Source organism: Medicago sativa, chromosome 1 (assembly GCF_051527215.1).
Source record: "Medicago sativa cultivar Bolivia chromosome 1, Bolivia_mono, whole genome shotgun sequence".
Lineage (NCBI taxonomy): Eukaryota > Viridiplantae > Streptophyta > Magnoliopsida > Fabales > Fabaceae > Medicago > Medicago sativa.
The window spans coordinates 78721084-78745468 of NC_140749.1; the positions used below are offsets into that span (position 1 = coordinate 78721084).

At 34.0% G+C, this 24385-nt stretch overlaps 4 protein-coding genes and 1 pseudogene across 4 annotated transcripts; all 5 read left to right on the forward strand.

Moving 5' to 3' along the window:
* The first annotated feature begins 828 nt into the window (after nucleotides 1–828).
* Nucleotides 829–3860, forward strand: LOC146957803 (uncharacterized). The gene is made up of 5 exons (XM_085751155.1): nucleotides 829–1443; nucleotides 1549–2490; nucleotides 2578–2814; nucleotides 2903–3274; nucleotides 3357–3860. Exons 1-5 carry the CDS (start codon nucleotides 829–831, stop codon nucleotides 3858–3860), a joined length of 2670 nt encoding a protein of 889 aa, XP_085607281.1.
* A 1858-nt stretch (nucleotides 3861–5718) lies between these two features.
* LOC146957804 (histone H2B-like) lies at nucleotides 5719–6377 on the forward strand. The gene has a single exon (XM_085739234.1). The coding sequence runs from the start codon at nucleotides 5850–5852 to the stop codon at nucleotides 6261–6263; it is 414 nt and encodes a 137-aa protein (XP_085595360.1). The 5' UTR covers nucleotides 5719–5849; the 3' UTR covers nucleotides 6264–6377.
* A 6884-nt stretch (nucleotides 6378–13261) lies between these two features.
* On the forward strand, nucleotides 13262–13827 carry LOC146957805 (MADS-box transcription factor PHERES 2-like). The gene has a single exon (XM_085727848.1). The coding sequence runs from the start codon at nucleotides 13289–13291 to the stop codon at nucleotides 13757–13759; it is 471 nt and encodes a 156-aa protein (XP_085583974.1). The 5' UTR covers nucleotides 13262–13288; the 3' UTR covers nucleotides 13760–13827.
* Nucleotides 13828–15323: 1496 nt separating this feature from the next.
* Nucleotides 15324–16117, forward strand: LOC146957806 (4-hydroxy-3-methylbut-2-enyl diphosphate reductase, chloroplastic pseudogene; annotated as a pseudogene).
* Nucleotides 16118–16802: 685 nt separating this feature from the next.
* On the forward strand, nucleotides 16803–17510 carry LOC146957807 (histone H2B-like). The gene has a single exon (XM_085739245.1). The coding sequence runs from the start codon at nucleotides 16876–16878 to the stop codon at nucleotides 17287–17289; it is 414 nt and encodes a 137-aa protein (XP_085595371.1). The 5' UTR covers nucleotides 16803–16875; the 3' UTR covers nucleotides 17290–17510.
* The last annotated feature ends 6875 nt before the right edge of the window (nucleotides 17511–24385 follow it).

Below are 24385 nucleotides of genomic sequence, written 5' to 3' on the forward strand. Positions count from 1 at the left end.
TGGTATATTAATGAGGATGACAAGTATGTAAGGATTATAGATGACAATGACATTGATAACATTGCTGAGTATGTAGCTAATAACAAATGTGAGGCTCACATATTTGTTGAACATTCAGTTATAGGTGCTAATGTTGGGGTTAGCTCAGTAGAGAGTGTTGATGCTAGTGGATTTGAAGCAGGTAATGGGTGGAGCACTTATGTTGAAGGAGGTCCTAGTAATGTGTCAGTAGGAGTTGATGATGTAGAAGTTGGTGTTGATGATGGAGGAGTTGGTGATGATGAAGTTTCTGATGGTTATGAAAGTTGTGAAGACGAAGTTGCTAGTGTTAGACTTGATGACAGTGAGGAGGAAAGAGCACTAGGTTTGGATGATGGGTTTGGGGGTGATGGGGAGGATGCTCCTCCTGCTACAAGGACAAAAGGTCTATCAACTGTTGTTGGTACAAGTTTGAATGTTTATGGTGGGAATGCTGGTCCTTCAACTGCTGCAGGTCCTTCAACTGCTGCAGATGATCTAGAAGTTGGATATAGTAGTGAAGAGTTGGGCAGTAGTGACCCTGATGCTTCAGATGATTAACAAGCACCTAGTTATGAAACCTTTAAAATGGAGGAGTTAACAAAAAGCTACAAGTTCAGAGTGGGGTTGGAGTTTAAGTCACTGGCTGAATTTAAGGAAGCTATCATTGAGTGGAATGATTTAAATGGGAAAGAAATAAAATTTGAAAAAAATAATAAAATTAGAGTAAGGGCAATATGCAAGGATAAGAAGGGCATTTGTGGGTTTTTAGCTTTTGTAAGTCAAGTTGGAGATAAGCACACTTTTAGAATGAAGAGGTGGATAGGTGACCACACGTGTGCAAGGAAAACTAATAATAGATCTGCAACTGCTAAGTGGGTTTCAAAAGCTGTGTTGAAGAAGATGGCAACAAGTGATGATGGTACTGTGAGTTGTTCTAGCATTGTGACAGACATGGCGACCAACCACGCTGTGGGCATAACCATGAACAGAGCATGGAGGGCCAAAAAAATTGCAAAAGAGAAGCTTGAGGGTGATGTTGCTAAACAGTACAATCTGTTGTGGAGGTACTCAGCTGAGTTGAAAAGGGTGAATAATGGAAACAATTGCAAGATCAATGTGGAAAGGCTTGGTCCACAACTACAACCCAGGTTTTCTTCCTTTTATTTCTGTTTTGATGGAACAAAAAAGGGGTTCACAACTGCTTGTAGACCTTTTATAGGGGTTGATGGATGCCATCTCAAAACCAAATATGGAGGAACCCTTTTAATTGCAGTTGGCAGGGACCCAAATGATCAATACTATCCATTGGCTTTTGGGGTTTGTGAAACTGAAACAAAAGAATCATGGAGGTGGTTTTTGACCCTTTTATTGGAAGACATTGGTCAAGACAAGAGATGGGTTTTCATTTCTGACCAACAGAAGGTATAATGGCTGTTTTATTTTATTTTTTTATATCAGGGTTTGTTAGATTTATATCCATTAGCTTTTTACCCTTTTATGTTAAGGTTTGTTGTTATTGTTTGGCAGGGTCTGATGACAGTTTTTGATGAGTTGTTTGAGAGTGTGGAACATAGGCTGTGTTTGAGGCATTTATATGCCAATTTCAAAAAGAAATTTGGAGGAGGTACACTTATTAGAGACCTTATGATGGGAGCTGCTAAGGCTACATACATTCAAGAGTGGGAGGCTAAGATGAAAGAACTGATAGCTATCAATCATGGTGCCTGGGAATGGCTCATGAAATTTCCAACCAAATCATGGTGTAAGCATGCCTTTTCTTTTTACCCTAAATGTGATGTGCTTATGAATAACATTTCTGAAGCTTTCAATAGCACAATACTTGTTGCAAGGGACAAACCAGTGTTAACAATGTGTGAGTGGATTAGGAGTTATCTGATGAATAGGAACTCCACTCTTAGACAAAAAGTGGATAGATGGCAGCAAGATATATGCCCTAAGCCTAGGTATAGGTTAGATATGGAGGTTGCAAAGAGTGGGAGCTGGACTCCAATTTGGAGTAAGGATGAGATTTTTCAGGTTGTGCATGTTCACACAAAACAAGCTTTCATAGTTGATATTGCCAGAAGAATGTGTACATGTAATTTCTGGGAGCTTGTGGGTATCCCTTGTAGGCATGCAGTGGCTGCCTTAAGTTATAGGATGCAGAGACCTGATGAATTTGTTGATGAATGCTATTCCAAACAGAGTTATATAAATTGTTATAATAACAATGTCAGTCCAATCAATGGAGAGGATATGTGGCCTGAAGTTGAGGTTGATGAAATGTTACCTCCTTCATACAAAAGAGGTCCTGGTAGACCTAAAAAATTAAGGAGAAGGGAACCAGATGAGGATCCTAACAAAGCAAGGACAACTACTTGCTATAGGTGCACCAAGTGTGGAAAAAATGGACACAATACAAGAAGCTGCCTCAGTCAAGTAACTAACCCTGAAGCTGCTAAGAGAAAGGTTATTAGACTCTTAGTATCTATTTATCATATATGCATTGTTTACCTAATTATGTTGAAATTATCTTAACATTATTTTTCATCACAGAGAAAGCCTAAAAGAAAACAACCTGAAGCTCCCCAACATGCTGAAATTCTTAACCCTGCAGCAACTAATGTTTCTGGTACTCAATCATCTCAAGCTCCAGACCATGAAGCAGCAATTAATGCAGCACATCAAATAGGTGAAGACCCAGAATTTGAAGCCCTTGCTGCAGATCTTGCAGCAGCTTTTGAGGCTACTCAATCTCAACCAAATGTGTCATCAATCATGACTTCTGCATCAGTTCCCCTCTCTAAACCAGTTAAGTATTTACCAGATCTTTATATAATGCATCTAGGATTTATTAACTGATACAATTGTGATGTCTTAGGTGAAGAATAATAAGCAACAGACAAGGAAACAACCACAGTTAAGCAAGCAGCCACAATCAAGCATCCAGACACAGTCAAGGAAGCAGCCTCAGACAAGCAAGCAGCCACAGTCAAGCATCCAGACACAGTCAAGGAAGCAGCCTCAGACAAGCAAGCAACCTCAGACAAGCAAGCAGACACAGTCAAGGAAACAGATAACTCACAATCTGAAAAATTTAAGGAGGAGTAATAGGTGCAGGAAATTGAGGACTGTCAATGTTGCTGGTCCTGGAGCTAATTATGAGACACCATTGGTACTTGATGATCAGGTTTCTGCAGCTCAGGTTCAACCAGCTCATGTACCATTCAAAAGGCCTAGGACTGTCACTAATGTAAGTGAAACTACCTTAACTTTTAACTGTTGGTTTATATAAAACTGGTTTTTGGCTATAACACAATTTACAACGTGATTAGGTTCAATCTAACAACACTCAGGCTGTTACTACTGAAGTTGATCACTCACAAAACTCTAAGCCAATCCCTACTGAAGTACCAAATGCTCAAGTACAATCAAGCAACACTCTGCCAGCTCAAGTACAATCAAGCAACACTCTGCCAGCTCAATCCAACACCAGTCAGTCATCTCAGTCATCTCAGGCATCTCAGCATAACAATGATGTGGACATGATAATGAATGGACTGAAGGCATTGCCACCAGCTCAAAGTCATGAAGCAGTGACAGAAATGGTTGATGAACTGTTGAACTGGGACAAGAATATTGCAAAGGTTCAAGGCAAAAGGGTGAAGACAGTTGGAAATCCAGCAGAAAATCAGACAGAGCAAATGATGGCTGGACTGAAAAGATTGCCACCAGAGGAGCTAGAGAAGGTCACCAGAGACCTACTTGCAGCACTAGTGAAGGGGAAAGACAATGTAGACAAGTTCAAGAATGGAGAAGAAGAAAGACCTGCTGAGTAGACGAATGTTATGTTCTACTTTTTTTGCAACAGACTTATGAATGTTGTTTTCCTATGAACCTTTTATCCATTTTGATGTATTCTGGCCTTTATAATTGGCCATAAGACAAAGTTATTTTGATTTCAAACTGCTATGCATTTTGGTTAGTACATGTTCTCATGTAATCTGGCTTTTACAATTGGCCATATGACAATGTTATTTTGCAGACAATGTTATTTTGCAATCTATAAACTTTGTGCAATTTGAGACAGATTATTATTATCTACGTACTTTAGTAGCATAACTAAATTAATCAAACTTAAGTAGCATACAATGTTTCAACTTAACATTACAACCAAAACACACAAATGTTGAACTAAACCATTACAACCAAAATAACCAAATTCAACAGAGTTGTTACAAACCATATATCAACTGCACCAGTCAATTTAAATTCAATACAAACCCAACAACCAGTCAATTTAAATTCATTACAAACCCAACAAAAAATACCCAAGAAACAATCAACAAAACCATAAACAAGTTCGTCTTCTTCCTTGAATGTTGTAGCTTCTTCTTCAACTTCTCATTTTGTTGATTCCCAAATCTTTCAATATCACAGTCAAATCTTTCATCACCGCTTCACAATTGCAATCACATGGAAGCTTGTTCTTGGATGAGGTTGATGATTCAGCTGCGATTACTGGACGAACGTATGGACGATGTCCTTCAATTTCATCATCCCATAAGTACAACTGACAGCTATTATCAGACTGAGATGAAAACAAACATATACAGCTAATTAAAATGTGCGAAGATACGAAAAACAAGAAAGTATTACAACAACAAACTCACCATATTGGTTGGGCATTTCCAATATCTCCTTCTAGGGTTGTCACGTGAATTGGATATGAACATTCTCATGATTTTGTTGCAACCACACCTAGGTAACCCATTTGATGATGATTGAGTAATGGAATTAGAAGTCATTGTTGAAAGAGATGATTTTTGTTTCTAGGGCGCAAGGTATGACAGGAAAGAAGAAGAAGAAGACTGATATTTCAGAGGAAGAAGAAGACTGAATGTTTGGTTTTAATTTCAAATTTTGATGTTTTCGTTTTTTAATTTCATCCCTGTAGTAATTTACGTTTTTGATTTCAGTCCCTGTCTTTACACAATTAACATCTCTCATGCCATCTCATCAAATGTGCCAACTCATGCACTGCCACCTGTCCTCCGTTAGCCACAATGGGGTTTTTGTTGACAGAAGCTGACGACAAGGACCATTTTCAAATGGTTAGGAAGATATAGGGTTTATTTTAGAAAAAAAAAACTTACAGGGACGAAAATCAAAAATGCGCGAACTTACAGGGACCTTTTACATATTTAAGCCATTTTAAAAATATAGAGAAAAATGTATTGGATTTTTTTTCATCCAGCCCTTATTATTTATATATTATCTTTTATTTACTATAGTAACTTTTAATGTTTGATAAAAATATAAGGAGTTATTTAAAATCTTATAAGTCTATGAAGTGATTTTTTTTAAACAAAAAATGATGAAACAATTTTAAATCTTTTGAATTTTGCTAAAAAAAAAATTAGTTATTTTTTAAAGTGCATTACAGAACCTAATAAAATAAGAGAGGGATCTCACTACCAAAAAAAAAAATAAGAGAGGGATCCGGCCCAAATTACCATGCAACCCTTCAACAGCGAAAATTGAAAGTTCAAACAACCCCGCCAATAACTTCCGAAAATAAACACTCCCCCCAAATGTAGCATCCACGTCACCAATCCGCGAATTCTAAAACCAACCAATCAGAGACCATTAACGATTTCTATATAAACCATTCCACACCCAAGCGCAAAATCACAATTCAAACACTCTACTCTCTCTCTCTCTCTCTCTCTCTCTCTCTCTCTCTCTCTCTCTCTCTCTCTCTCTCTCTCTCTCTCTCTGTAAAACTCTCTCGTTTTCAATTTCAGATTTTCAGCTTTCAATCAACAATGGCACCAAAGGGAGAGAAGAAACCTGCTGAGAAGAAGCCCGCAGAGAAGGCACCAGCAGAGAAAACGAAAGCAGAGAAGAAGATCCCAAAGGAAGCATCCTCAACCGATAAGAAGAAGAAGAGAAACAAGAAGAGCGTTGAAACCTACAAGATCTACATCTTCAAGGTTCTCAAGCAGGTTCATCCTGACATCGGTATCTCAAGCAAGGCTATGGGGATCATGAACAGCTTCATCAACGACATCTTCGAGAAGCTAGCTCAGGAATCCTCCAGACTTGCGAGGTACAACAAGAAGCCTACCATCACTTCTCGTGAGATTCAGACTGCTGTTCGTCTTGTTCTTCCTGGTGAACTCGCTAAGCACGCTGTCTCCGAGGGAACCAAAGCTGTCACCAAATTCACTAGCTCTTGAATTTATACATCTCTAATTAATATAATTTAGGGTTAATGTAAAGTACAATTTGGATCCAATCATTTTGATGTCGCAGTGAATCAACTCTATAATGAAATTTCATTTTGCCCTAAACACTTTGCAATATTTTTTAGGTTATTTATTGTTTATACTTTTATTTTAATTTCAATTGTTTTAAATTGTTCTGAATATTCTGAGTTTCTCGACAAATTAAGATGCTAGTTTCTGTATACTACTGATTATTGCGTTTTATTCAATACTCAATATTTTACGTAAACTATTATCTGGCTACTTTTTGTACTGTGTTAAATAAGAATTGGGCTATTGTTGATTCACTCTTGAGTCAAAACCATAGAGTGGACAATGTGAGATTCAAAGAGGGTTGTAAACCTTACCGCATAGATATGTTTTTAATTGTCATTAGAAGCACAAGGGCCCTGTTTCTGTTTCATACAATTCATTGACTTTGGATATGTGCACTAATGAGTGAAGACTAGTGAAAATTTACTTTAGGACTATTAAAACTCTGCTCATTGTTTGTTTCCAATGCCATGTTCATTACTCGATACTTTGGCTTTTGAAAGTTTACATGAAATTTGTTTTTAATTTTTAAGTTCATTAGGATGTTTAACCTCCAAGTTTGTGTTTGACAAAACATTTATCAACTTATGCAGAGATCTTGAAGGATTTACACGGTAGATTTTAAGAATAAATGAGGGTAGTAATGTGGTACGTTAAGTAACATCACACCAGCATAACACATGCTACTAACACAGTTTGATGTACCCATGACTTCTACATCTGAGTTAATTGTTCGATGTCAGGGCTAACACTTAACAGAGTCTTAAGTCTTAACATGATGGACTAGGTTGCACTGTGAGTGTTGAAATCCTAAGTTTGTCATTTATTTTTTCCCCAATCATGGTAAAATATGTTAATGTTCCTTTTTTAAAGTTAAATTCAAGCTAAATTGTTATGATTTTGTTCAATGATATATATATATATTGGTTTGGCATTCCTGTCGCTATTATTTCTTATATTTCATTCCATTGTCGTTTGAGCTGTTGACTGGGACCTGTTTAATATCTTTGGTTGATGTGTTATCAATTGGCACTTGGTTGAAACTTTTTTAAGGTTTACTATTTTACTTCTCAGTTTTAATTACAAATAAAACGAAATGGAACTTGTGGGACAGTATTTGAAACTGTTGTAATTGAGAGGTCAATGATTTGGGCCAAGAAATCAGCTGCGAATGAATGTAAAACTATGCAATCTGTAATGGATTTGTCTATTTTTTGGTCCTTGCCATGACTTTATGCCATCAGGTACCGTCCGGTCTGTTCATTGCTTGAGCTTGAACTCTCACATGTGGAAGCTTTAGAACACTAGGTAGTCCATTTAGAAGAAGTCCCAACGTAATACTTAGAGTTGTAAATATTTGACCAGAAGGCATGACTGTTTACAATAATTCCACGCACTTTGAACCTTTTTTGGACCTTGTCCATTGTCATGGTGGAAGTTAACTGTAGTGAGTTACTTTTTTAACTTGTGTTCAATTTTTTTTTTTCTCCTAATCAACAATAAGATCAATTGCGAATGCAGTACCGAGAAAGTTGCACGGAACTTCTTAGGGAAAGTTGGTTGAATTTAGCTTAATATAGCTTGGACATTTGGAAAGACTAACAATAGTACTGAGATTTAACTCTATATGGCCATTCTAAGTATTTGATTTTTGTCAAAAAAACAATATTTGCCTTTAAACTAAATTGTCAATCTTTATTTAGTGAGGAAATGCTTTTGTTACAGTGGTTTTCCCTATCTTTTGGTTCTTTGTAATCACAGCTATGATTGGTTTGTTGAATTGATTGTGGCTGACGCTTTATGGTTCAACAATTGAACTGTTTGCTGTACATAATTTGTTCTAATTTGGATAATGATTCTACAGCTTTGTTTCTAGGTTTATGCTACATTTTGACTTAGAGGGGTCTTTCTATAGTTTTCAGCATGAGTTACGGGGTGATTTTAGTTTGGACCATCTAAAGTATTGGTCCAAGTTGGACCATTTTTTTTTAACATTAGATTTGACCATTCCATCATATCTTATTATGGTTCACCCACACAAAATACATGCCATCAACCCTTTCTCTCTCATAGTCTCATTGCAAACACTCTTTCTTTCATCTCTTCCTGCTCTCTGTGTAATGGTATAACTTAGAGGTTTTAGCACTCAATTAAAAGTGTAAAATCTAATTGTGAGAGGAAGCACTCAAGTAATTTAATTAGATGTAAAATCTCCTTGATTCATTGTTAATTAATAATTTGTTTCTTTTGGTTCATCAACAGCAGCAAATTTGATTTTTGTTCTGGGTAATGCAGGAAGACATCTAATCTTAAAGGAAAAAGAAAATATTGAAGTATAAACATCCATTTTAAACATCCTTGCCATTGTTTGATCTCTAGAAACATAAACTAGTCAATATAAATGATTCTCAAGCTAGCAATGAACTGGAAATTTCTGAAATTTAATCCAATATATTGATTCCTTTCTGTAACACAACAAAGCTAAATAAGAAGGAACAAAAAGAAATCGATTGCATTTATTGAACCATTGTTGAGGAAAGAAAAAAAACCACCATTGTTGAAGAAGCTCAAAGGAGAGAGAATAATGGAAAAGTGAGGAGTCCTTTTTGGTTCGGGTGAGAGAGTTGCAGTGAGAGAAATGGAGTTAATGAGTTTGATTTGGTGTGGATGGACCATAGCAAGATTTGGTGGTATAATATAATCTAACCATGAAAAAAATGGTCCAAGTTGAACCCATCTAATTGGTGGTGCAAACTAAATGCACCCTGAGTTACGTGGTCTTCTATTCATTTTGGTGCTTGTTTTTTTCCTCTCCTGTTTTCTGCCCTGTCATACTTTATGTTCCTTGTATTATTTTTTTTCCTCCTGTTTCAGGCGTGTATTATTTTATTTCTTCTCATTGTTCTGAACTGTGTTATAGAGGTTCACTCCTTGTGTGATGTGTCCCTGCTAGTTTTTTTGTTGATTGATAAAATTTGATTTGTTTACGTAAAAGTTCTTTACTTGTTTATTTTCTTTTCCGTGGGATCAAGGAACCTACTTACGTTTTTTCAACCAAAGAAAGCTCATTGCTTATGGTAAACTATCAAGAGGAGGATAAAGAGAATAGCAATTGCTTGATTAATCACTAAGGCAACATGGCTTTAAATAGATACAAGATATGATTAAAATATAACTAACTCTTAAGCTGAGGAGGTTTGAGTTACTGATTTGAATTCAAGCTCATCTGTAACAACTATCTAAGAGGAAGGATAATTGTTACAAGACATCATTCTTGGCTAATAACTAGCTCGCAACTTTATACAACATATCGTTCTTATCTTGTGCCACGTGAAGTTTATCCATTTGAACAATTTGTTGGACAAAACTGTAATCAAGAACAACGTGTTTCATCCTTGAATGGAAATCTGGGTTTCTACATAAGTGGTCTTAACGTGTTTCATCGTCAAGCCAAATTTGCCTAGGAGGTTGAGTAAACACACGGCTTCAACAGCTGTATTTTCCACAGACATGTATTTTGCTTCTATTGACGACCCCGCAACTGTCTCTTGTCTTTTTGATAGCCAAGAGACAAGGTTACCACTTACCACCAAGGTAGATGACGAAGGCAAAAGTGGAGGTTTTGTCATAAGTGCTAGTTCCCCAATCTGCATCACTATAAGCTTGAATATGAAGGTGAGTCGGTTTCTTGAGATGCAATCCATGATTAAGAGTGGATTTTAGATACCTTAGATTAGAACCCTCTTTAAGATGCTGAAAATGGATTTTATTTGGCTTGAACAATGATTTTTTTTGTTTTTCTTCCAAGCTTAGCTAATTCCCTATATCATCATTTTGCAAATTTATCACTTTCAAACCTAGGTAATTCTCTATATTTTTTTGGTTTATCATTTTCAAGCCTAAAACTAATTTTCTATATCTTGCAAAATTTAAAAAATAAACAATTTGTTTCCTCTATATTATTTGTAATGATCTAATTCCCTTTCTCTTCTTCACGTCCGTCACTTTTCTTTCTAACGGCGTTAATGCCACTTCAACATCTTAGATGACACATCAGCGTTTTTTAAAAAAAATTGTAAAAAGGGTTAATGTTGCAAGCATTCGGTGAGATAAAGGACTAGTTTAGGAAAAAAAGAAGATAAAGGACTTAATTGTTACAAATAAATAAGATAAATGATCTCCGGTGCATTTTTGCCTCATATATATATATATATGGGGCTGCTAATTTACACCCACCTAAAAACACAAAGGTGTAAATTAGCAAACTACACTCACCTAAAATCATTAAGTTAGCAACCTGCAGCCGCTTGATTATTTACATTCATTGTTATAAGTTTTATCAAATGTTCTGAAATGTTTTAATGAATTTCCAATTTTTTTATTTTTGGATTTGACAGAATTTCGTTCCTGTGTATTTTGTGGTTTTGTATCATAGCCATCCTTCAGTTTGACATAGGACGGTGTGGACTCGAAAGAGTCGTTAATGTTTGTTGTCGTGCAGGGAGTTGATGGATCTTGAATTGTTTCTGTATTGACAGATGACTCATACGTCAATTTAATAATATTTGTCATTAATTTTTTTTGATTTGGACTGTGAGGCTCGAAAGGGTCGTTTAGCTTGCTGTCATTGTTGCAGGGAGTTGACAGTACATGAACCGCTTCCACGTTGACAGAGGGTTCAATCACCGCATCGAAGACCTTTAGTTAGTTTTAGGATTAATTAAAGGTTGATACACTTGTGTATTGTTTTAATTTTTGTATCACATGTTTGGGGTCGATTTGCACTCTTGTGTGGTTTTATTGAGTTAGGTTTATTCCCCAAGTTTTTATGTTTTTTTCCCTTTTTTTAATAATATTTATGAGCATTTGACAAAAAATTAGAGTAGGGTGCCGACTTAGTTGGGAGCCACTATTTTTATGTCATTTTACTCTGGCCTTATAAAAAAAATATTCACAATGTAATTATGTTTTATATAATTACCGCAACATTATGCGACTCATGCGATAGAATAAATAATCATTGTTTGTGTCATTATCAAAATTATCATGTATGATATAAACAAAGTCTTATATTTTTATCTTTTTCAATTTAATTAATTAATTTAGTAAATAATCATTGCCGAGTCACTCTTTCAAAAAAAAATTGTCTAGTTATGACGGTCCATCTCGTACATAGCACATGTCACTACAGTAGTTCTAATAAAAATTATTTATAGTTAATTAGTATATAAACAAACAAAATTAAATTTTTTACAAACCAAAATGAGATGTTATAGACTTAGAAGATATAATTATTTTAAAGATACAAATAAAATATATCTAAAAAATAAAACATACATTTAAAGGAAATATTCCCTTAAAAATACAACATATTTTTGTTTTTAGAAAATTAAAATTAAATAGAATTTTATAGTTAGCATATGAAAAATAACATAAAAACTAGCAATTGTAATTATGACCATAGCAAATTAAAATTTCCTAAATATTAAAGAGAATATTATGTTGACTAATTTATAGTTAGCATATACCATAGCAAATTAAAATTTCCTAAATATTAAAGAGAATATTATGTTGACTAATTTATAGTTAGCATATGAAAAATAAGATAAAAACTAACAATTGTAATTATGACCATAGCAAATGAAAATTTTCTAAATATTAAAGAGAGTATTATGCTGACTGATTTAAAGTTAGCATATGAAAAGTAAGATAAAAACTAACAATTGTAATTATGATCATAGCAAATGAAAATTTCCTAAATATTAAAGAGAATATTATGCTGACTGATGAAAAATTATTTCATAAATGACATCAAATAAATATTAGAAAAGGTAGAGCGTAAATATGATTATAATATTAAATAAAGAAAAATAAAAAACTTGTATATATTTATATAGTCTGAGGTTTGATTATTGACCAGTGCGTAAGGAAAAACATTTATTGGAATATATCAACCTATTAAACAAATCTTAGTTTTCTAGAGAGGTTAATCTTTATCGTTCCACGTGGATGATACATTAGTTTACCAAAAAAATAAATTATAGTCATAATAAATGAAAGTTTGACTGGAAAGAAAGCATAATTATTATTATCTAATATTAAAGAATTTTTAAAATACTTTTTTACCAGTCGTAATTTTTTTTATTTTTTATAACTTTTTTGTTAAATAAGTTTGGACTTGAATGACTAGTTTTTACAGTTACATGTAGTGATACTAAATGTATGGAAAAAATAATCAAAAAGATATCATAAATCAAATAATATATTGACTCATACAAAATCACAACTCGGCTGTACACAACTGGTGTAAAAGTTACATATTTCACTTATTGTACTAGTCCATCCGTCCTAAAAGTATAAGTAAAAATGGGTCAAACAAAGTAAATGTACTTGATTCAAATTTTGGAATGAATACATCAATTTTCGTTGACCATGTTTTAAAGAATTTGATTCTAATAGACTTTTATAGTATAATAATATTACACTATCGATAAATCATAACTAATCGTGTGTGTGTGTGTTTTTAGAGGTACTCTAGTCTCGATTATAAGGAAACTTGTATTTTTTAGATTTATTGCATAACTAATGTATCTGGTCTATAATATAAACCAAATACATCAATTATTCATTGAATATAAAAAGTGAGATGATGTTTATAATTGAGACCGAGTGGAGTATTTCTTATTAAAGTCGAACGTTTTTTAATAATCATATGATTATGATTAATTGACAGTGTAATTTTTTGACAATAACAATGATTATAAATTAACTCATTTTTAATATAATATACAATTTTATACATTGTAAAATAAGGAAATAATATATTCCAAGATATGCTTCAATTTTGAGCCCAAATTAATTTATAAAAGCGAGACAACACAAGCAAGATAACGCACATTTTATTTCCTGGTTTCTCATATTTTTCTTCACAATTCGACGTAGCCATGAGACAAAAGGTGAAACTTGCCTTTATCTCCAATAGTGCGGCAAGGAAGGCAACCTACAACAAACGAAAGAAGGGTATCATAAAGAAGGTGAAAGAACTCACAACTCTTTGTGGTGTTTCTGCTTGTGCTATTATTTCAAATCCTTTTAATTCTCAAGTAGAGGTCTGGCCAGATCGAGAGGGAGCAAAAAAGGTGATTGAGAGGTATCAGAATTCATCTGTTAAAGATGAAACCAAGAATTTGAACCAAGAGGGTTTAATCATGCAAAATATTGCTAAAGCTAGAGACCGGCTAAGAAAGTTGGAAAACAAGAAACATGAGAAAAAGATAGATCTGCTTATGTATGAGTGCATGCAAAACAAAAATTTGGTGGACAACCTCACTGCTGAAGAACTGAAAGATTTGGATGAGTTTATTGAGAAGAAGCTGAAAGAGGAAGATGATAAGATTAATGCAATTGAAACATGAAATCTTATTTTATAATGTTTGTTGTGATTTTGATGTTATTTTAATCGTAATTTTTATTGTCGCTCTGAGAGCATTGTGATGTCTTTATCATTTGGTCGCCTAAATAAATTTCATGGATTCAAATAAAATTTTCTACAAATCTTGTCTTCGTAACTCTTTTATCAAGACATCCTCCTTGAATTTGATACTTTAATGTAACAAGAATAAGAATTTATCGTAATATTCGTATATGATTTAAAAGATAAAAACAACTTTGTTTTAGTTTCAATTTTGTTTTTTTTTTGTTAATTCAGAGGCGTGTAACTTTAAGAATGATGAGATGTTTTGGTCCCTTATGTTAAATTAAATGATAAGTGTGGTACACGTGTCGTTTTAGTATTGGCTTGAGAGCTCTTTCACTTTCTCTCTCTACCATCCCAACAACCACCACCACACCACCATAACAAACCCACCACTATCACCACCATCGTCCATGGCCTCCCTCCAAACGGACCACCGTTATCCGTCGTGGCTCCACCACCACCACCACATCTCAACTACCTAGATTTCAAGTATTAGATTCTTCAACCAAACCAAAACCAATACAGAGAGGGGAGACAGGGGAATCTGAATCGTTGAGGGAAGAGAGGGGAAATATGATTTGAGTTTCATCCTACCATCATTTTCATCTCTATCATCTTCCTACCCAACCAACTACCTAAAAACCACAACATAAAATCACGACCCAAATCACCATCATCATTTTCTGTAAAAATCTCAGGTGAATTAATCTTCTATAACACAAACCAACAAACGAAATTAACAATCTCAGGGTTTTTGTATGATGGTTTTCTGGGTTTTTTTTTATAAAGAAGATGATGATAAGAATGAATGTTGACTTTTTGTATGATGAATCGTTTCAAATCTGATTTTGGTATCAAGTTTTTTGTTTGAATAAAAATCTTCATCGATGAAGATGATGAATTGTTTTGAAAGTTTTTTAAGGTGATGATTGATGAACCCTAATTTGAAACCCCATATTTACTTTGTTGGATATCAAATAACATTCATGTCGCGTTTAATTATCTTAATTAGGCTATACAAGTGATGAGGCCTGATGTATGAGGGTTTCCATAGTAATTTCATAGTATTTTTATTTTAGCCTAATTTTAGCAATTTTCTGTTTCTGTTTTTAGTTTGTTATTTTCGGCCCATTAGAGTTTTGTTATTTCCCTATTTAAGATTAACAGTTGTAGCCTAAGAGGCAACTTTTTCATTCAATAATATATTTGAGTCTTTTCTCTAAATTCTTTGTTATTTTCGGCCCATTAGAGTTTTGTTATTTCCCTATTTAAGATTAACAGTTGTAGCCTAAGAGGCAACTTTTTCATTCAATAATATATCTGAGTCTTTTCTCTAAATTCTGGTGGATTCTGGAAACCTTTATTTGACAGGTTTGTCGCTTGCAATCTTTCTGTTTATCTTTTGTCTTTGCGCTTGTTAACTCTTGCTTCCGTTCTGAGTCAGTTGGTATCAGAGAAGGTTTCTCTTGTTCTTTTCCTAAAGTGACCATCCATGGGATAAATCGATGACTAAAATCGCGGCTTTAACTGCGATGATCAAAGATAAGATGGCAGTGTTAACCACAACAACAATGACTCAGATAGCGGCGTTAACCACAACAACAACGGCGTTGACAACTATGGTTGACGACATCATCAATAACAAAAACAATCAGAACAGGGGAGGTGGACCGATTTGGGTTCCACATGGGGGGAGACAATCAAATTATTGAGGATTCAAGTTCTTCATAGGTAATAGAAGAGGAAAAGACAGTGACTGCAACCAAAAAGGGTGCGACTGTTCGAATTGCTTATGAGGTCGTAGAACAATCTCCTAATAACAAAATTGCGATTACTAATGAAATCATCCACATCACAATTGTTAATAAGTGCCTAGAGGAGATTAAACTGGAGAATATTCCTATTGTCGAAGGAAATAAGCAATTTGAGGTTGTCAACAAGGGTGACGTAGTCATGTTGCCTGCTTTTGGAATTGTAGTCGATGAGATGTTGACTTTGAGTGAGAAAAATGTTCAAATTGTTGATACAACTTGTGAGTGGATTTCAACAGTATGGAATAATATTGCCAAGAAGCACAAAAGAGAAGATTACACCTCCATAATTCATGGTAAATATTGCCCACTATAAAACGATCGCAACCGTGTCTTTTGCTGGAAAGTACATAATTATGAAAAATATGACAGAGACTAAAATGATGGATATAAAAAGTATTCGACATGCTGCTATATTTCTTCAATGGGATAAAGGCAACTGCTATATTTTCCAAATCAAATCATCTTTGCATTTCATTCAATGAGATCCAAGAGGGCGGTCCCTTGTTCATGGGAGGAATCATCATGCATGTGAAACTCTTTATTAGAACGAGAACTCGGGGTCAAGTTCTTTAGAAGTGGAGGAGATTAATGTAGTAGGGTTTCCTTATTAATTTCATAGTATTTTTATTTTAGCCTAATTTTAATAATTTTTTGTTTTTGTTTTCAGTTTGTTATTTTCGGCCAATCAGGGTTTTGTTATTTTCCTATTTAAGTTTGAAAAAAGAGTATTTAATTAAACACAATTTCCTTTCTTAAACCAACATGCTCCACACCAAAATTCGATTCATAACCTTCTCCATTTATAAAAATAAATGGAGGATATCATTTAAAAAGAGATTCACACAAATAGATAGTAAACTCTACCGCTATTAATTATTTTTATATATTTTTTTTTGCAAATTTTGTATTTTTTTTTTCTAAATAAAAGAAATCGAGATGTCTAACCCCCAAAATTATTATTTTTTTAAAAAAAATACCCCTAAACTTTTAAAAAAAACGAAAATGTAAAGTTTTTTTTAGCGCCGAAGACTCTGACGTTCAAAAATCTCCCCCCAAAATGAAGCATCCACGTCATCGATCCGCGTATTCTATAAACCAGCCAATCAGAGAGAGGCCATTAACCATTTTTATATAAACCATTCCACACCCAAGCGCAAAATCACAATTCAAACACTCTACTCTCTCTCTCTCTGTATAACTCTTTCGTTTTCAATTTCAGTTTTTAAGCTCTCGATCAACAATGGCACCAAAGGGAGAGAAGAAACCCGCAGAGAAGAAGCCTGCAGAGAAGGCACCAGCTGAGAAAACGAAAGCAGAGAAGAAGATCCCAAAGGAAGCATCCTCAACTGATAAGAAGAAGAAGAGAAACAAGAAGAGCGTTGAAACCTACAAGATCTACATCTTCAAGGTTCTCAAGCAGGTTCATCCTGACATTGGTATCTCCAGCAAGGCTATGGGGATCATGAACAGCTTCATCAACGACATCTTTGAGAAGCTCGCTCAGGAATCTTCCAGACTTGCTCGCTACAACAAGAAACCTACCATCACCTCTCGTGAGATTCAGACTGCTGTTCGTCTTGTTCTTCCTGGTGAACTCGCTAAGCACGCTGTCTCCGAGGGAACCAAAGCTGTCACCAAATTCACTAGCTCTTGAATAGGAAGATTTATTTAAATTAGGGTTTACATGATGTAAATTTTGGATCGTTTAGTTTTTGATGTAGCAATCAAGTCTTTTTTGTCCTTATGATTTTTGTGTCGCTAATTGACCTAAGTTTTTTAATCTGAAATTCTGCGATGTAATGATAATATAAATGTATCCGTCTTTGGTTTGGCATAAGAATTGAAAATTGAAAGAATGAAGTTTTGTTCTATTGTTTTTGTTTTCCTAGATAGATAGATAGTATTGTATAAAGTCACAAGCTGCTGTTTGTGGGTGAATGATTACAGTTATTGTTGTGTCATTTACCAGCAATTATTTGATTTATTCAAACTCCAATTTTGCACATAGAATGAAGATACACGTTTGTCTGATTTTATATAAGTTTTTTATGCATGTCTTCTCTTGTAGCAATTTTAGTTCTCTTTTGTAATACTACTCAGTTGTTAAGTGGGTTAAATGATTGTAGGGAGAAGCAGGACTGGTAACCGGAAAAAGACTGTTGTATGCACAAACACGCATCTTCGACTAGTCTTTGATGTTTTATATTACTGTAGTTTTCAGTGCAGAACACCAAATAGAATTAAGATAATTAGCTATATGCTTAATCTGCAAATCTACATGCTAGCGCCTTTAACCTTTGAGTATTATGTTAGTTATTTAGCTGGTTGGATATAGCTGATAGATGTGAACTTGGTAGGATTATATATTGAAGGCTTTAATTTAAGTCATAACTTAATGGATGTGTGAGAGCATATCATCTGTGAGTGTTACTGTGATCAAATGTGCGAGATCAGAGAATACAAAACTACTCATGTAGAGTATATAGACTCTATAGTTGGAAAAATCTGGTAGTTATGTGCTTCAATTTAAGAATAGAAAACTACTTTAGTGAGGGCACAAAAGATCAAATGCTACGAAGAGTATATAGACTCTATAGTTGGAAAAATCTGGTAGTTATGTGCTTCAATTTAAGAATAGAAAACTACTTTAGTGAGGGCACAAAAGATCAAATGCTACGAAATTCGACAATTGTTGTGTTTGTTCTTCTCCTGTGCCCACCCTTGCTGCTATCAAATTTTGCTGCAATCAGTCATCAAAACTGGTTTATTTTCATTAAAATTATGGTAATTTATGCTTTGTATAATTTTGTCTATCTATAACTATGTGTGAAGTTTCTTGAAGTTCATTAGGCCTTCATATTTCTGGCTTACAAAGCATTTCTTAGCATAAAGTTGTAATACAAAAAGGATGCACATCAGAATAAGTTGAGACCAGTGATGGTATTTTTATTGTTGAAATTGAAATTTGAAAGCACGCGGTGATGCGGTCTATAATAGCTCTAAGTAAACAGCATAACACAGGCTATAGAGTTTGATCTATCTGTGACTCTTACAATTGGGTTAATTGGTGAATGTTAGGTTTGTAATGTGCATCTAATTGTTTCTGGTGTGGTGTCCTGCAGAGAAGAAGTTGTGTTACTAGGGTCTTAACGTGATGCACTTGGCTGTGATGCGTGTATTGCAGTAGTTATCTTGAGTTTGTTGGTTATCTTTTTTCTCGTCAATGGGCGATGGTAATGCATTTTAGCGTTCATTTTGTTGATTAAAGTTTTTGAATGCCACTTCTCATCTGCTTAAAAAGTTAACCCCTGGCTTGATTGTTATGCTTTTGTTCAATTATGTATGTTTTTTTGACATTCCTGGTGCTGTTATTCCATACATTACATTGCATTCTTGCTCTCTGAGCTATTACCAGGGCTAGTTTCGAAGCTTTGGCTGAAGTTAGGCGCACCTGGTAGTTAGATTTTGTGCAAAGTAACTTTTTCATGTTTACATTTTAGTTTTGAATAAATTGAAGGCGTAGCTTTTGGCTTAATAGTTGAAATTGTTGTGTGATTTTAGGGCCATGGGTTCAGCTCTTACAAATGAAGGTGTGACTATTAAACTTGTAATAATATTAATCACTCCTTGGACCTTGTCACGACTTTACGCCACTAAGTAGTCCCTTTAGACGGAGTCCCAGCGAATAGTTAGAAATCTTAATGTGTGACCAGCGTCAGATGACAGGACCAATAGTTCCGTAATGACTTTTGAAGATTGTTCAATCTGCCCCATAGATGCTTAAATATGCCAAGATACACTACCAAAAGCGCGGCAGATTGAGCAAATCATCATGACTTTAATCCTTTCTTGGACCTTATCATGGTGGGAGGTTAATTGTATTGGGTTGCATTTTATAGCTTTTACTGAAAAATGTTTTCTGACCAACAATAATATCATGGATGAGGGTTATATAGTGAGAAAGCAGAATGACGTTCTTGGGGAAAGTTGGTAGAATTTAGCCTAAGATTGTTACAACGTATAGGGCAGTAACAGAGCTAGGATTTAGAGGTATTTTTTTATGGTCACACGACCAAATAAATAGTGTTTAGACATACACACATAAAAAGGTTATCCTCAAAACATCCAATTTTTATTTTTATTTTATCAATTTCCTCTTTATTATTTAAAAATACTTCTTTATGTGTGTGCAAAACACTGTTTATTTGATCTTGTGACCATACTAGAATTTTTCCTCGGATTTAAGTCTAAATGGACTTCCTGAGGATTTGATTTTTATCAAAGACAATACTTTTTATTAGAGTGATTTTCTCTATCTTTTGGTTCCTCGTAATCGCAACAATGATCAATTTGCTGGGTCGACTATGGCCGGAGCTTTATTGCATACAAATGGACTATTTGCTGCGCACAATTTGTTCAAATTTTAGATAATGGTTAGTCAGTCCTCTCCCCTAACATTTTTCAAAACTCGCGATTTATTTGAACTACACAATCTGGACTTATAAAAAAAGTGTGTTTTGGCGCGCATGATAACAAATCAAATGTTATAAGAAATGTTTGGGGTGATGAAAAATCATCTAATGATTGTTTAACCAAAAAATTAATTTGCTATTTTCTTTTCTTCGTATTTATCCATTTGGATGCGACTCGTATGGATTGGTAAATCTAGAGGGTCATTATTTTTTAGAAACCATTTGGAGTAAAAGAAACTCTCAAATCAAAATCTACAACTAACCCTTATTATTGGCCATTATTTTTTCCACCATATGAGATTCTCGGGCGTCCTATTCTAAAATCTGAAATGTTTTAACATGTTTTGGACGTTTTTATGTGATGTTTATGCCTTTCGAATTATATAATCTGAACAAAATAGGCCCCGTGAGAAATCAATTGGGTGGAAAAAGGAGTCCTTATTGTTTTGGTCTGCTAGTCCAAATTTTTTCATATCAGTCCATCGTAAACTCTCAAAGAGAATTGCTTTTCTGGCTCCCTCAATATTCCTTTAAGCTAAAAAAATGTCATTCGAAAGTTATCCACCAAATGTGTTAAAGCTAAAGAAAAAATGTCATTCAGAAATTATCTACATAACATTTTTGAGGGGCCTAGGAGGCATTAGGTGGCAACAAATGCAATTCTCACTTCCAAATTGATTCAAACACCACCTTGTTCTCTTCATAATAGCTAATTAGTTGTACTTATGCCATTCCAAGTTTTAGGATTATATGTTATCTTTCTCGGTGATTGCTCTACCGCTCTACAAGATTTTTCAACTTCTGAAATAAATTGATTGAGAGTTACACTCTAATCCAAAAACAATGATTGAACCGTAACTCTCGATAAATTTAGTACGATAGAGAGTTAAAATTCGATAAATTTAAGGAGCTTTTGAACAATGCAAAAGGCCTAAAAAACAACCTTTATCTTCCTCCACTTTCTAACATGACAATCACTGTGTAGCTTTCCAAACTGTTTGGTAACATTAGTGCTTACGGATTAAGTCAACCCAATTAATGGCCGAGTTGAGTTAGGAAACGAAAAAATTGCATGATTTATGAAGTCTTTCTTCTATCCAATTATTGCCTGTTCGTAGATTCTTAACTCTACCATTCTTTTTATTGAAGATTCATCGTGGCCAAAATGCCTACTACAGAGCTATTTAATATTTTCCAGGTGAATCCTATTTTTGCTTGACCGATTTGACTATTTATTGACAAATTAAATAAGAGAAATGCTAACATGTATTCTTAGATCTATAAAAATAAAAATTATACATTGAAAGTTATGTCAATTTATTTTCTAAAAAGTTAAAAATTAATTTATTTCAATGAATACATATGCCCTTAAAGCATAAGGACATCAAAAAATGCTTGCTCTCGTTCGTAGTTGCCACTTGCCAACATAAAATTACATCAAGTAGATCGGTGAAACAAAATGAGAAATATTAAGCAGTGATTACATGCTATAATCGTTGATGCTGTTACACAGAGTGAGAAATATTAAGCAGTAATTACATGCTATAATCGTTGATGCTATTACACATAGAGTAGTAGTTGAGTAGTGATCATCTCCATTGCTTAAAAGAGTTGGACATCTCTGTTAATAGGGTTTTGATCATTTGATGTATAAATGTTTAATTAAAATGTCTCACATTTTGATAAAATGTTTTTTTTTTGGTTGATACACATTTTTTAAAAGAACAATGATATTTAAACAACATTTGCTAACAACTTTGATGACAACCTCCTTTCTCTCTCTTTTCATTGGTCAAAAACAATGGAGAGAGAAAAAGGAAGAGAGAGAGAGTAAGAATATAATGTGAGTATGAGAGAGAAAATTGTCTAAAAGTTCTCAAAAAAGGTTGTACAAATATCATTTCTCTTTTTAAAAATGTTTACCTTTATACTCCCTCCGTTTCAAAATGAGTGTCGCTTTAGCCAAAAAAATTTGTTTCAAAATGAATGTCACTTTCGGTTTCCAATGCAATAATAACTTTTTCTTTTCAATTGTACCCTTCAATTAATACTATGTTACACTACTTCCAAAGTATTATTCTTTCTTTAATAAAAAACAAACCAATAGTTGATTAGGATAATTTTGTAAAATTGCTATGACATTTGACTATTTTATTCCATTCCTTAATATGTGTGCAATTGGCTAAAACGACACTCATTTTGAAACGGAGGGAGTACTTTTTCTACACCTTTTTTTGAAGAGATATTCTTTAGACATCTAAAAACTAAATTAATGAAAATATGCATCTCTCTTGATAAATGAAGATGATCCTTTATCCTTATTACCGGTAGTTTAATTAGAATCACTGTTGTAAAAGAAAAAGACTCGACAACATGACCATAGTTGTTCTAGTTAAATAAAATCAAAGCAATAGTTTGCTTAGTTAAACTTTATGTAACCTATTTGCTAGTAAATAGAGTTGATTTTAACCCAACTTTGTATTTTGAAATCAGATTTTTTTATTAGAAATACAAAAATAAAAAAAATCATTTGGTGGTAGTGTACAACGAAGATGTTTCAAGAACAATTAGTGTTAGAAGAAAGAAACATTTTTCGGTTTAGTTTGGAAAAGTTTGGCTCCTTCAATGGTTGTAACATTCTCTTGAAAGCTTCTTATAGACCGTATTTCAACTAAGGTTAGCTTGCAAATAGAAATGTCTTACAGTTGGGTGCTTCCTTGAATTGTGCTCTATGTGGTGGTGGTGAAGAAAGTTATTTTCATGTCTTTTTGCATTGTGATGTGGTGTTTAAGGTATGGAAAAAGGTGTTCCGGTAGCTTAACATTAATTTTTTAACTCCTTATAGTTTGTTTGTGCATTTTGAATGTTGAAAATAGGATGTTAGAAACAAGAAGCTTCGTAAGAGTTATAGGTTAATTTGGCATGCCACTATATGGGTGATATGGAAGATTAGAAATGATAGAATTTTCAACGATTGTGGGTTGATGAAATACTAGATGATATCAAGGTCTTGTCCTAATAGTGGAGTCTAAATCGTTTACAGATTTCATCTCGCCCTTTCTATGAGTGGTGTTGGAACCCCATAAATTGTCTTTTGAGATAGTTTTTTGTTTTGGTCAGTGTTATGACTGTAGGGTGTTTGTGTTTTACGTGTCTTGTTTCATGGGTCTGTTTTTTGAGGGTTGGATTGCCGCATATTTACGATGTCCGTTATAGTTTCTTTGTTTCGTTTCACCGGCCGTCTTGTGCAGTTTATCTTTCAATAATGGGTTGTTTAAAAAAAATTACATTGAAAGACCTAACCAAAGATCCTCCTCTCTTTATATACCAAAAAAATAAAATAAAATAAAAATCTACTCATTAGTACTGGTCTCTTATAGAATTTAGAATGCCCATAGTCGATAATTTTTTGCATTCATGCAGTCGACACATCTATGATTGTTAGATTATAAATGAACATTTAAGATTTCAAGATCGATAATTTAGTTTGTTTTTTTAAATCAAAATTTAAATTGAAATATGAATTGTTTGATCTTTATCCGGTGATAACCGATGTATCAACATGTGAATGCGTAGATTACAAATTACATTCCCCTATTTCTTTTTCTTCTCATTCCTTCCTCACTCTCTTCGTTCCTTAACTTGCAAGCTAGCACATGCACCTTTAATTTGTTTTACTTATAGGTTTAATTACAATTTTGGTCCTCGTGTTTTGGCCTACTCGCGAAATTGGTCATGCCCTTTTAAAACAGAACAAAACTGTCCTTGAGTTATCATTTTTGTTGCACTTTTCGTCCTACCCCCCATTTTTTCCTCCAAAAACGCAGATGTGGCAGATTTTTAACTGATGTGGCAAATAAAACACCTATGTGGCACTGCATATGTGGATAATATCATTTTTAAAATTGAAGAAAGTAATTATATTATTATGAAAAAACATTTTAAATAACAACAAATTAAAAATTGCAATAATTTCCAAAATTTGTTTTACATTGATCTGGGTTTGAAAAAAAAAAACTAATGTTTATCATTTCTTCATCAGATTTTTTGCAGTGTCCATGTGTTCTCCACTTCAAACTCATGTCTCCCCCATTCATTCACCTTCATCTTCAACAATCACCATTCAAAACTCCTAGTCTCTTCTCTCCTGCCTTCCTCCACCAACATTATCATCTTCCTCTTCTTTGGCTTATACTCGTTTCCAGCTTCATCTTCTTCCAATCTTCTTAAAAAAAATTCTTCCATTCAAATTCGAAATCAATTCTTCTTCTATTTCTC

Bases quoted from the DNA above. Each gene is read 5' to 3' on its own strand.
- LOC146957803 (XM_085751155.1), top strand. From the start codon at position 829: ATGAAGAGGTGGATAGGTGACCACACGTGTGCAAGGAAAACTAATAAT. The intron at 2,491-2,577 runs GTTATTAGACTC...TTTTCATCACAG, and splicing joins CTGAAGCTGCTAAGAGAAAG to AGAAAGCCTAAAAGAAAACA. The intron at 2,815-2,902 runs GTTCCCCTCTCT...GTGATGTCTTAG, and splicing joins CAATCATGACTTCTGCATCA to GTGAAGAATAATAAGCAACA.
- LOC146957804 (XM_085739234.1), top strand. From the start codon at position 5,850: ATGGCACCAAAGGGAGAGAAGAAACCTGCTGAGAAGAAGCCCGCAGAG.
- LOC146957805 (XM_085727848.1), top strand. From the start codon at position 13,289: ATGAGACAAAAGGTGAAACTTGCCTTTATCTCCAATAGTGCGGCAAGG.
- LOC146957807 (XM_085739245.1), top strand. From the start codon at position 16,876: ATGGCACCAAAGGGAGAGAAGAAACCCGCAGAGAAGAAGCCTGCAGAG.